The sequence below is a fragment of the Fulmarus glacialis genome, unplaced genomic scaffold (assembly GCF_000690835.1).
Source record: "Fulmarus glacialis isolate BGI_N327 unplaced genomic scaffold, ASM69083v1 scaffold10830, whole genome shotgun sequence".
Classification (NCBI taxonomy): Eukaryota; Metazoa; Chordata; class Aves; order Procellariiformes; family Procellariidae; genus Fulmarus; species Fulmarus glacialis.
This window is the reverse complement of record NW_009189657.1, coordinates 45,346-58,814: the sequence shown is the minus strand read 5'-3', so window position 1 is coordinate 58,814 and position 13,469 is coordinate 45,346. Positions and strand designations below refer to the sequence as shown.

Here is a 13,469-nt window from a genome sequence, read left to right as displayed (position 1 = left end):
ATGGCTTCATTGACAGAAACCTATTTCTTGATATTAATAACCTTCTATATTTTCAGCTAATCCAAAAGTAAATGAGGAACTTAGGAAAAGATTGCCAACTCCAAATCAACACGGTTACACAGAATTGAAAAAGAAGCGTACAGCTTCATTTGAGGGACTCTTGTAAGGAACTCAGTGTTCTGTGATATGAGATGAAGTTATTTTTTTGTTAAGACCTAAGCGCATCAAATTATACACAATTTTTTTTCTCATGCACATTTATGGTTAACAACAAATATGAGCTAAATATGTATTTCTTGAATGCTTACTGTAAATGTTAGTGTTGAATCTTAAGTGTTTGCACAATTATTTTACTTTTCTATAACCTCAAAGGTAAAAATGAAAACTTCTGCCTTTTTGGTGTTGTATAGGAAAAGAATGTCTTCTGCTGCTTTATTAATTAGAACATAAGTCTTGGTATAATATGCTTGAATTTTAAAATGTATACTTAATTTTTTTTTTTTTTTAACCTCTTACATTTATCAGCACAATGACAACTCTGGGTATTTTCATGATCCAGCCACTGCCTTTTCACGGCATATGTTGTATCTTTTTAATAAACGTAGAAAAAATATAGCAGGGAAAACATACAAAATAAGCACAACTACGTAGTTAAAGATGAAAAATTGTCCCTTGTATGGTACATTTTAAAAGAGGTGTAAATAATAAAATTACTGGTAAGATTACTAATTTATTTACATTTCCTTGAGATATAGAACATAGTTGAATTTTTAACATATAAAAGAGCATATATTTTAACACTCAAAGTGTTACCTGATAAGCATAACATTTTACTGTAGGTCTTATTTTTGAGTATTGAGGGTTGTTTCTTGAAGATCTTTGATTATATGAAATACTGCAACTGTGTAATTAACTGTATAGTCTGAAGCAATATGTATGCAAATATTAGGATGGATTATTTAGCTATTTAGAAAAACCTGCAAATTCAGAGTTGGAGTGGTCATGGGCCACTTTACCTGTATTTTATCCAGGAAATTAAAGCAGGAGAAAGAATGTTGTCAAGTGAAGCGCATACCACCATCTGTAATAATTACCAAAGTTAGCAGTCTCATTGCCTCTAGCGGGACCACTCAGTGTGATTTGGGCTGTGCTCAGTAGCATGTACTTCCAAGACCAGACTCTAGAACAAGACGACAAACTAATAAATTTTTCAACGAAGGTGTTACATGCATCAGAAAGCTGAACCAAACCATTATAAAAATTAGATATGTGAAGAAAAAATATTTTACTGAGAAATATAATTTATGACTGACTGTTAAAGTACACAGAGTTATTGTCCTGTTATAAATATTTTTAAATCATTTGTCTCGTAAATTTTCTGTCAAATGAAGGCAAAGTATAGGTGTGTTATAATACACTGTTTCAAGTTTATTTATCTAGAGTTTGCTTTATTTTAGCTCTGAAATCGTCAAGCAAAAACTGGACTCAGTGCCAGATCAAACAAGTTCAGAAGAACAAATGGAGAACTGGTCAAAAGGTAAGGACTTTTAAGATATTAATAAGGAACCTCAGGTGTTGTACCAGTGCTAGGCAGTGACTGGAATGTATTTGTTCTTACCGATATATGACTGACTTTGGAATAAAAGAAAAAAAAAAAAACAATCCACAACCACACACTGCCTCTTGAAAGTATTTTGGGTAACAGGAGCACAGCTACAGGAATATAAATCATCAGCTTTATTTTTATTTTCTGTGTTACTGAAAATGTTTTTGTATAATTTTGAGAACTCTTATTTAAATTCTTAGTCTCTACATTGCACTTTACTTTTCAACCTCTATTCCTTAATGGGTTAACAACAAATCTGAAGTCTGTCTTAAAATAACTTTCTTGGCTAATCACTCCTGACTAGAGTATGATTAAGCCATCTACTAATATTAATGAGTTTCTCATTATTACCTCAACTGAATATAGGCAGTAAGGTAGCTTGCAGTAGAGGGGGCCCTGGTTAATTTGGAACTTCCATGGTTCATGGAGTTTTCATCTCCAGCAGGATGGAAGGATCTTTTTGTGTTTGGATGACCAAAATTTTGCTCTCAGTTTCTGCCATGAAACATAGAAGAATGTATCTAAAAAAGAAACAAAAAAAAAAAAAGAAAAGGAAAAAAAGAAGCGCAGAGTTTGAGAGCACATTGTGACTGACTGACTTTACAAAAGAGAATTGTCAGAAAGTGATTTGTGACTAGATAATAATGTGTAGATTGAAGAAAGGGAAAGACACAGGAAGCAGACCTTCAGTACATCATAAAAGGGTGGATTTTTTCCAGTGGCTATGTGTAGGTTAAAAAAAAAAAAATTGAATACGTGTGTCAACATCAAAGATGCCTCCTCTATCAGAGCCTTATAGCATCTTGTGTATTTCCTTTTTTTGAATTTTATACTGTGTATTCTTTCTCAAAAGATGGTAAATGTCAAGTTTCTCATGAAGAGTCTATTGTTTAGAAGAAAATAAAAATACTCCACCTTGGAGATGATGCATTTCTTACATATGTAAAGGAATTTCTATCTATATTATGTAATATAAACTACTTGTAGACCCCTTTTAATGCTTGGAATTTTGAGCTACTGAGTGAAGTTAAAAATGTTTTTGAATCATATACTCTGAAAACAAAAATAGTCATGGTGGAGTAACTTAGTGGAGAATTGTATTCTGACAACTTATACTTTAAATGTGCAATGGCTTAATCAGATTTACTATTTTTAGACCTTTAGGGGTCAGCATACCCTAAGAATGGTTCAAAAGGTTAACTTTTCCAAAGTAGGCAAGTGAATACCATAAACTGATTCTCTTGAAATATTTTCTGTCTAATTGCAAGAAATGGCGTTCTGCTGCTGCTCACAGATACTTTAAAAACTGGGTAGTTACTGAGTTTCATGTGTATTATTTTTCTCATGCATTAAGTTAATATTTTGTGCTGTTTAGAAAGCTATTTCTTCCAAGTTAACACTTAGTATTTGTGTATCCAATAGAAGTTTTTATATAGACAAAAGTAAAATTGATACACTTTGTTTAGATTAGTCATTAATAAGTCACATAATTCTTTATGCTTTTACTCCTAGGGAAGTTAAAAAAAGGGATTATGGATAAATCTTATGTCATCATACTGGTTTGGATGAGGAATTTTTTTTTTTCTTAGAATTTTATTTGGGTATTAACAATTAAATTACATTTTCTTATCGTAAAGAAAATAGATAAATTACAGCAACATAATGTTCAATATGTACCCTTGGTAGATATTCTGGTACATTTTCTCATTGAACTACTAAATCAAAGCAACTTTAATCTTCTGTTTAAATGTCTATGTTGAAGTGTGTACCGTTTTGTGTTCCGCTTGCTTTGTCATCTGTGGTATCTTTCCTTTTTGTGGCTGGTACTGTACTGTATCTAGTTGTTCCTTGCTTGTTACTTGGAAGTTTAAAAGCTGTTTTTTAGAATAACCCTATAATGATTTATTCAAAATTTTTTTTATAACATACTGAAATGTTGGAGGTTAAATTATTTGTCAAAAAATAAGGATGGTAAAGCACGACTGATGAAAATTAAGTCAAGCAATGAGAATTTTAAAAAAATAGCAAAAATGTTAGGCACAGAGAAGTGGTGGGTTTATGGCGGTTATGTGGGATAATATGTAACCTGTCAAAAAATGTTGTAAAAGAAAATATTTGAAAGAAAGGTAGTGTTTAAGAAGAGTATATCTGAAGTGTTTGATAGTTGAGATTTTCTTTTTAACTTTGTTTGGAATATAATATGTCTGTCTGGATTGAATACATTTGTCTGTCTCTGTTCTGGTATATTAGGAAGAGTTAAAGAACAGTCTGTGTGCAAGGCTTATTATTTTGGGTTTTTATCTAATTTAAATGTACTGTTTATCTCCACAGCACCTAGTTTTTAATAGGAGGATAGTGACTTTTCATTTCTCCATAAAAATACTTGAGAGAATGTATCAGGAGCATTGGCAGCAGGCCAGTGAAGACTGTGTAATTTCCAAATGAAAAATATTCAGGATCCAAGCTAGAAAGCCTAGGATGGTAGTCCATTATAAAAATAAACTTATATTGGCAAATAGGTGCATATCTCTGCATTGTGGGGGCGAGGGGGGGAGCACACTGCACCTGGGTGGAGTTGTTACTTTAGCGGGGTTTACATGCATGACGAAAACTGCACAAACATTAAACTGTGAAAACACAAGACGGAACCTGAAATAGGGTGCTTTTTCATACTTACATATACTTTCAGGACTCGATATGTCGATTTTCCAAAAGAGTTAGCAGGATAGGAAAGTGGTGAGCGTGCAAATACTGGAGTTAAATTTGTGTTTCATTTGATTCATATCATGTACTGTGTTTGAATGGGTGCAGCTATGTTTGTTCTGTATTATATAGTCTTTCACTATTGTAATGTTTTTGCTTGTGTCGTATTTCTGAGCATCTATGATTTTTAAGGACAAGGTAGAAATTAGGTGAAGTCTTAGAATATCAAGTACCATTTGGTCTGTTTTGACAACAAAATTGTAATTTTGCTGACTCCAAAATACATTGTAGGATTATTATTTGGAATTTCCTAAAACAATGTAATAGATTGATTATTTTTAATGGCAAAGTGGTTTGCTTCCTTAAAAGGTGATTATTGTATTTTTCAAGCATAGAAATAAATCTATTTCTAAACCACTACTTAAAGCACATATTGAAGTGAAGTCAATGAACCAATTTCACCTGTAAGAATTTTATGTCAACTCTTAGTTGTGATCCATATAGATACTTTCACTGTAACTTGTTATCGTTCAAAAGAATGTTTGTGCAGCTTGTAAAAATACTTTAAAATTGCATGTCTGGAAACTAGTTCAGGGGACACTCTAGCTTTAAAGAGATGTGATAATGTAGATTGGAACAGAACTGCAGAATCAGCTTGTGTGGGAAAATTTGAAAAGTAAGTGTTTTATCTGGTGGTGAGCTGTTGTTTTCCAATCTTGCTCCCTTCAAGAAAAATAGAAGAGGAAAACAGATATGCAAACCTAATGAGCAAGTTATGTATATACAGCTGCTCAGACACATGTGCATGTGATAAGCTTACACGTAGACAATTGTCTTAATTGCATTGTGTGTTTGTGCATGCATTGGTCTTGCATGAATGCATGGTGCTTACTGTTAAGAATCTGGCTATGGCTTTCCTTGTATTGTCATGGTCATGACGTGTATGTGCCAGTGTATTGTTTACAAAAATATTTTTTAGTTCTTTTGCTGTATAGTGAATAATATTCAGGAAATAAAACCTCTCTAGAAATATTTTTGCATTTATTTACTCCCATTTATAAATTCCATTAATTGTCAGCCATCCCTTTTGCATTCATGGTAATTGAGGCAACGTACAGTCATATGCATAGGTTAAGTAAAATGAATCATCTTTTTTTGCTAACTTCCTAGAAGTGAAACTCCTGTTCCTCACCAAGTATTTGTAGACTATCTTATTAGAAGTAGTATGTTTTTCTAGTTGTGTAATGATTTTGATGTACTTTTTTGTGGGTTTGGTTTTGTGTTAGTAATTACAAGGAGTTTTTGTCTGGAATTACTGTTGTGTGACTTTAACATACACACACACACAAAGATGAAGGGGTAAAGAAAGCTTTGAGAGTAGTGTAGTGTTGTAGAGATTTTTCATCTGATGCTCTAGTTGGGTCAAAAAGCAACTAATTGTAAAGGTGCTGCTTCCCCTTTCTCCAGAATACACCCATTATAGCTGTAAACATTCTAAAGTAAATCTGAAGCCCTTCTTCCAAGGCTGTAGTAGAGGCAGAATAAACCATACTTGTCATATTGAAGTCTGTTTCTTCTTTTACATGCCTTAATAGGAGATACTGTGAGACTGTTCTTCCTCTCCTTCCCTCTTTTAGCAATGAGGAATGGTGTTTACCTGGGAAAGAAAGAAGACCTGGATATTGCATGGGTGTGTATGCAGAAGAATCTACGTGATATGCAGAGGCAGTGTCCTCTACATGCATGTAGCTCAATTGATTAGTGTCTTCCATGTATGCTGTGCTTTCAGCATCGAACTCGCTCTGTGCTAGCTGTCAGAGATCCTCTTGCAAAGTGGCAAGCGTAGTTGTACGTTTCTCTGCACAGTATAGAGAGGTAGAGAGGATGATCTCTTGCATGAGTCAAACATAGGAAGAGTGGCTAGTAACTGTTGAGCAGCACTAAGTATGGAAGATGAAGAAAACATCTTGCATGGAAAAAGAGGGAGTAGTGTGCAATGACTTAGAAGATAAAAAGGAGCTAATGATAACTGAAAAATCATCAAATACTGTCTGGTCTTTCCTGTAAATATAATCACCCTTTCATGTGTATAAATTCTCATGTCTCCTTTTTCCATCCATTTCTTCCCTTGTACATTTTGAATGGTTAAATACAGTGCATTTCTGGCCAGGCTGCGTGCAGAAAGACTCCTCATCAGAAGCACAATCAAGTATCCAGTATCTGCCTGACTCATTGGAGTGTTGTGAATATGATTTTGTTAGACCCTTTACAGTACGCTGAAAATGTGTAGAGCCTTTATCTGCACTGAGTATTGCAAGCACTAAAGATGGGGACAATGCACACCTTGAAGTATTGCACTTTGAATTGCTTAAGTGTTTAACGTATGAGCACAGCTAACTTCAGAATGTCTTGAAATGTGCTTCAGGGAGAGCAGCACTTATTACCACAGTAATTTTTATGTAGTGCTTTGGAAGGAGCTTTAGAAGACCTAGCACAGGTGCAAGAGGAATTTGGTTATTTTCTTCTTTAGAAACCTTCATTGCTTCTATTTTAATAACAACTAGAATGAAGCTTAAGTTCAGAGCAAAGACATAACAAAAAAAATTATTAAAAAAAGGTTCTCTAGTGCATTGGAGAGTCTTATCTGAGAGTTCACCTGCATCTTTAGTAGGCCATTTACTCGGAGTAAAGGGTGCGTGGGCAAGGTGTCTTGCTGGCACTTCATGCAGAGTGACCTTTCTTTTATGTCAAACACTTAAAATGACAATATTTTTCTTCACTTCTGAAGCTGTAGTTTTCTGGGATTTTGTTTAGAACCCCAATTCAGCAAAGCCTTAGTTGTTTGTTTGCGGTAGGGGAGGTTGAGTACATTTGGATAAGAGAATTTTCACTGTAATTAATGAGCATCAGGAAACATGACCCTGCCTAGATAAAAGGGAGTTCTGGATCATTAAGATTTAGATAATGAAAGGGGTTATACGTGAAAAGCAATTGTCTGGTATGACAATAGCAAAAGAAAAATGGGATGGGAGGGTTTACTTTGTTTTTAGCTGGTTTAGAAAACATAAACACAGCATGCTTAGTAAAACTCTAGCAGACACTATGTTTGGAAATTATGTAATAACTCCATATAGGCTGTAATGATATCCTGAAACCCTGTATTTAAACTAACCTGAATTACAATGAGAGATAAACAGAATATTTACCCATCCCTTATGAGCTGCTGCTGATATGTAAATTTATTCTTCTACTTTGCACAAATATACTTTTGAGCTACTGCTTAAACACTTCAAGGTCCTTAGCCAAACAGTTTTAATGATGCCTCCAATATTATGAAAGTGTGACATTTGATGAATGCCTTGTATAGTTGTGATATCGGGGAAAGTGTAAACAAAAAACGCACATCAAGTCATCGTGCAACACCTAGATAATTTATAATTTTACTGTTTATATCCATCTTGACATTTTTTATCTGCCAAAGGCAGGTTTCATTTGGAATCTTAATCTGAGATTTATTTGGTGGATCTGGAAATCATAGCTAGAGTTCCCACAGGAAATGGTCCATCTACCAACAGATTAAATGGCAGTCCTGCAGTTGTTAAGGGAGCTCTGCATTTAACACACATGCATACTCATTCAGTCTGCACTGTGGAGAAAAATTAAAGTAGTAACCCAGGTTTAGGAACAATGTAGCTAAAAAGTCCCATATTTGCTGAATGACAAAGGGTTATATAGCAGCATTTCATTTTATTATTCGTGCTTGAATTTCTTGTTTGCTTTGTTGAGTCTGCTGACGAATACTAATAAATGCCTGCAACAATCCAGACGAGAGATGCCTGGCAACAAAGCTATGCGGTGGACCTCCCTGATCTTCTCCAGTTCACAACCTGACCTTTTGAAAAATTGGCTGGGCTAAGCTGCAGAATTTGGGTGTAATGGTTATTGTTAACTCCAGCTTTAGGATTTATTAATTTGTGTGATCAAGACTTACCTATACTTCAAAGTTTCAAAAGACCAAACACAATCATCCATCCATTAGAACTAACACTGTGTTTCAGTGAATCCCACTTAGTATCTGCCTAGAGATTCTGCTGTTTTGATGCATTCGGAATATAAAAATGCTTTTTCAAGTGTGAGACCAATCCAATGAAAACCTGGTGTCTTCTCAGAGACTAGTATTTTAAAATAACAATGTGTTAATGAATTGCAAACGGAGAGTGGAATGCCAAAGGAAATGTCTGATATTTACACATTAATAAATGCATCACGATTAACTGCAGTGAATACCAAAATAATGATTGGCTGCATATTTTAAAGACTTAGAAGCGTTTTTCTATTGTAAATATTCACCAGTTTGTACACAATTGCTGTTTAGATGCAAAATAGGAAGGCAAAAGACTTAGTGAGAGAAACAGGCGAGGGAAACATCATTACTAAAATAATCAGAATTGGAGAATTGTAAAAAAAAAAATTGCCTTTGCCAGAATAACTCCAACTGTTCTTAATGGCCTTCTCAATTTATTTCTTTATGAAGGGTGTTGCCAGGGTTCCACACAAGTACAGGTGAATAAAGAAGCATTCAAAGTAACACAGATGTCCCCCCGCTTAAATTGCTAACACAGAAAGAATTCACTGTTCTCTTTAGATTCCTTTAAGGAATAAAAAAATGAACCATTAAACTTCTGAGTTTTGTCTGTATTTTAGCAGACAAAATATTTTGAAGCCTCTTTTTTTTGTGTGTGTATGTGTCATGGGATATAGAGCAAACTAAGACATTAATGCAAAATCTAACTTAGGTTATTCTTACTTCATTTGCAGAGAACTTTCTCAATAAAGTCCCAATAAGAATACGTTGTTCTCTTTGATGATGATTTTGGGCAATTTAAATGCCTAGCTGTAGCCAGAAATCGAGCATTTGAATTGTATTGTTCTGTTAACCTGACTGACTTCTAAAGCAGTTTTAATTGTTTGGAAGTTTTCTGTATTAGAACGATAGTCACATAAAAAAAAAAAAAAAAAAAAAAGTTTTATTTCATTTCTTCTGCCTACTATTGAAATTACAGGAAGTTTTTATGTACTGTACACTGCACATCTATGTTCTAATATAGAAATACTATAGTCTCTCATGTGAATGAAAATTAGCATCATAAAGGAGTGTGGAAGGATACCAATCTAGTTATTTGAAATTTCTCTTATTTTTTTTATTGTGTAAATGTTACTTTATCATTCATAAGTAAAAATGGTATATTTTTTTCTTGAAGTCCAGTTGAAATGAGTTGCTAAAGACCTCTGACAGAAGAGAGAAGAATTTGAGGTCTCTGAGGAGGAAACAGGAGCAGGAAGGGCTGCCAGTGAGGTAGCACAGGCTCCAAGATACAGCATGGATACAGCGCCTTGAACTTCTGCAGTTTTACTTCTGCCATAGCTTGCTCAATCCAGCTACTTCATTACTGTGTGCCTCAATCTTGATGGCTTTAAAATGACTGTCACAGCGCTTATGCATCCCTTATAAAATATCCGTGAGAGTTTCCAGAAAACGTTGTTTTCAAGGCTTATTTCAGTGAACTTCTGTCATTTGTTTCTTAAAATAAGAGCAGATATCCTATCTCAGTGAAAATCCGGGACCTTTCTGAGTAAGAGTTACTTAAAAGTAAGTTGATAGTCCTCATTCTTTTGAGTTGACCCATGGTGCTCTCAGCAGGGCCCACAGTTATGTATCATTGGGGCACTGAGCGTACAATGCATCTACATGGTGATTTCCTCTTCGTTGCTGCCAAGGGCTTGGCTGGATATATACGGCGTTTTGGCTGGGCAGAGCACTGAGAAATAAAAGGAATTAGCTTTGTATTACAAAACTACTCTGAGCTCAGCCTTCACTTGTTATCAGGTTCCTGTGACTGCCATTCTGCTGTGCTACAGAAGTGATTTAGTGAGATCTGAGAGTCCTACTGAATAATCATCTTAAAGTTTGCCCAGTTTTCTTTAAACGTTAGAAGAAGTGTGTCATGAAGGGACAACCATTTGCTGTTAATTGCAGGTTATTGGTTCTCAGTATACTACACTGGACTGAAGGGGCCTAAATAATTGCTAGTGTAAGTAATCTGTAGTAAGTTCAAAGATGAGTAAAGCTGCACTTTTTCTTGTTTGTTTGTTTTGGAGAAAATGTATATTGACCTTGTACTTTTTGTACTGAGCTTTTGTAATTGTTTTCCAGAAACAGGAATTACTTTCTTCTTGAAAATTAAGTACAGCATCTTTTCGTGGGACTGACTCTGAAAACTTGTTTGCAGATTGTGGGAAAAATAAAATAGTGAGGAAGAAGTCGAAAATAATGAACATCCTTTGAGATATGCGTGTAAATCATGTATATCGCATCTGTGTCAACTCAAATACGAATGAAAAAGGAAATAACAGACATTCTGAAAATGCGTAAAACCTAAACCAACTCTTTTCTTTCCACTTATGCCAGGCAATAGGATCAGATTTCTTCCACCAGCCTCATTTTCTTTCTTTGCATATTTATGCCTATAAAATCCTTTAATTTTGGTTTCCCATGCATTTTCAGGATTTTGCCTTTTAATCATTCAGTAAGGGGTGAACTGTTGAGCAGTCTAAGTCTTTCACGGTCATTCTGTTTGGTAGAAGTTCCAATAGTTATACAGCTGAGTGAATGAATGTTTGTCTTTGACAAAAAGGCTGACTCATCATTTTCAGCTCATGAAGGAGTATTCGGCCATACTACTAATTTCATTTGCATAGCTTGAAAAGTTCGTGGCTATCAGGTTCAAGTTTTCCGTTAAATTTAAATATTTAATTTCTATTTATTTATTATATATATCTAAGAATTCAAGTCCAGTGGCATTAGATGTTATGAACTTAAGACAATTCCATAATCCACTTTTCACATAAAGCTATTAGAAATTGCTTTTTATTAATGCAGCAACTGTCTTGTCCTAACAGCTTGTTAGAACGCTTGCAGGTGTGTGTGCGTTGTCATACACACATGCCCAAAAATTATCTTTTCAGAAAAGTTTGTAATATTATTAACGTACAAAAAATCTAGATAACTTGAAAGTCAATAATAAAGAATAGCAATTAGTTTAGTGAAAATAAAAAGAAGGTGAAGTTCTGGAGTACTGCTCTTAAACACTTGACAGTTATTGCAGCAAGTTGAGGTAGATGTGTGGTTTGCAGGTAGGAGCAAGAGCAAGTATTTTTAAACTGTAGTAAGTGTGTCTTTTTATTGCAGTGGGAATAGGTTAGCTTGGTATAAGGGTGGGGCGGCTCTTTGCTTTGATAGTTTTGTTGGATAGTGAATATTCCCTCCTGGTGTTTGAAATTCAAAGTTTTTGGTATTGTACAAATGCAAAAAATCCCCCACAGAAATTGAAGCTGCATTGTTGTTTAGACTGAGAAAAAAAATACATGATTAACAGTAAATTAGAGTTTGTCAATCACTGAATTTTTGGGGCCTTTTAGTAATTGAGGTTGCGGTTAGTTCCTCAAATGTAGTACAATGTTTTGTTCTGCATTTTTTTCAAATATTTTTAATCTGACAGTCTCACGTAGGAAGAGTAAGTTACTGAGTTTGCAGTCAGCTTTGCCTATGCTCCCAGAGTGTGCATGGCTCATTCTCTTCCTTCCTGGTTTTGCTCTTTATCCTATTCTGCCTCTTACTGCCATCCCTCTAGGGGTTCATTCATGCGGTCTTTTGCAGACAGATGAGGACATGCTTTGTCTGTGCTACAGACCAGCTTAAAACAAATACTAGAAAGCTATAGGTAGCAAGTGGTAAGTACTATTACACTTGAAGCTGGTTTGGAGCACCAAAAGGGCTCCCAATGTCCCCATAATCACCTGCAGGCAGATCAGTAGCCAGCCGTGTATTTTGCAGTGCTGTGTGCGTGTTCCATTGGTTTTTGTTTGTTTTTCCTTTATTGTTATTCCTCAGAGATCTCCTGCAAACCTCTGAGCTGATCAGCGCGGTTTGGCATGTGGGGTGCTGAAAGACTGCAAACAGGGGGAAGGAAGTGCTCACCCAGCTTCTGCTGGATGATGGGACTGCTGAATATGCTGAGTGGTGCACAAGGGAAGCTACTGCCTCCTTAGCCTTCCAGGTGAATCTGCACCTTCTGTGCACTTACGTCTTCCACACTTCTTTCCATATTATCAGTGTCGGTACAGGATTCTCTAATGCTGTGCTTTCCCTCATCTCGGTGCCAATCCCCCACTTCTAAGAAGCAATGAGCAATAGTGGCTGCGTGTAAAATGTGTTAGGTTCAATGTTTTTACTTGACTTTTTAACCACTCCCAGCTTAACAACATTGAATTCTGTTCTGCCTTTACTATTTCAAGCCATGACAGCATTATCTTCCCCTTACGTCCCTCACAATCAATTCCCAGCTTTGATTCTAGTGTCTTTATATTCCTTCTTCCTAACATTTGCCTTCCTTTCCCTCAATGTGAATGAGCTATTCATTCAAGAGAAATACATACAGATGATCAGCTGTTCAGCTTCTCCCTGTAGTGAAATATTAATCTGGGCTACTGAACTTGTTCTATTTTATATGGAAAATAAGTTGTTTAGTATACTCAAGAGCCAGAATCGATGGTGGTGATACCACTTAATGAAAACTACAGCATTTTTTCCAAAGCTTGCAAGGCTGTTTTACCCTTTCTCTGGTGTTCCTTGTGCAGCCTGATTATTGCAAATGCTGCTTACTCCCCAGTGTGTCTCTGCAGCATTGGTAATTAGCGCACAATATAATTTGCGGGAGGCATGAGGAAAAGCACTGAAGTGCATTGATTAATATTGCTACTTAGTTTAACAGCAAGACAAGAAGCTACCATGTACCAAGGCCTAAATTATGTGGGGTGGGGGTTATGGCCTATATGGAGAATAAAGTGCGTTTAAAAATATAAAAATCGCTATGCCCGTTGATCTGACAGTGTTCAAAATGTCTTCCCCAAAGCATTCTACTGTCGGATTTAACATGTTGACCAAAAAAATGCATTACGGCTTTATTAAACAAGTGAAAACCTCTAACCTTAATGCCCTTGGGCAGAGTGCTTCCAATTCTGAGTGGAGGAGGCTGCCATCATCTTCTCTCCTACAAAGCCAGTAGGAGGGGGGAAAAAACCAGATCCTCTGTATTTCACC

General features: G+C 35.5%; 1 protein-coding gene across 1 annotated transcript in view; it reads left to right on the top strand.

Moving 5' to 3' along the window:
* Positions 1-56: 56 nt before the first annotated feature.
* The window catches only part of LOC104080534 (mirror-image polydactyly gene 1 protein homolog), a gene marked incomplete at both ends in the record, with an annotated part of 41,325 nt that continues 27,912 nt past the window's right edge, over positions 57-13,469 (top strand). The window contains 2 exons of the mRNA XM_009582956.1: positions 57-162; positions 1,458-1,537. Coding sequence (XP_009581251.1) covers positions 57-162; positions 1,458-1,537 — 186 coding nt within the window. The remainder of the gene's footprint in view (positions 163-1,457; positions 1,538-13,469) is intronic.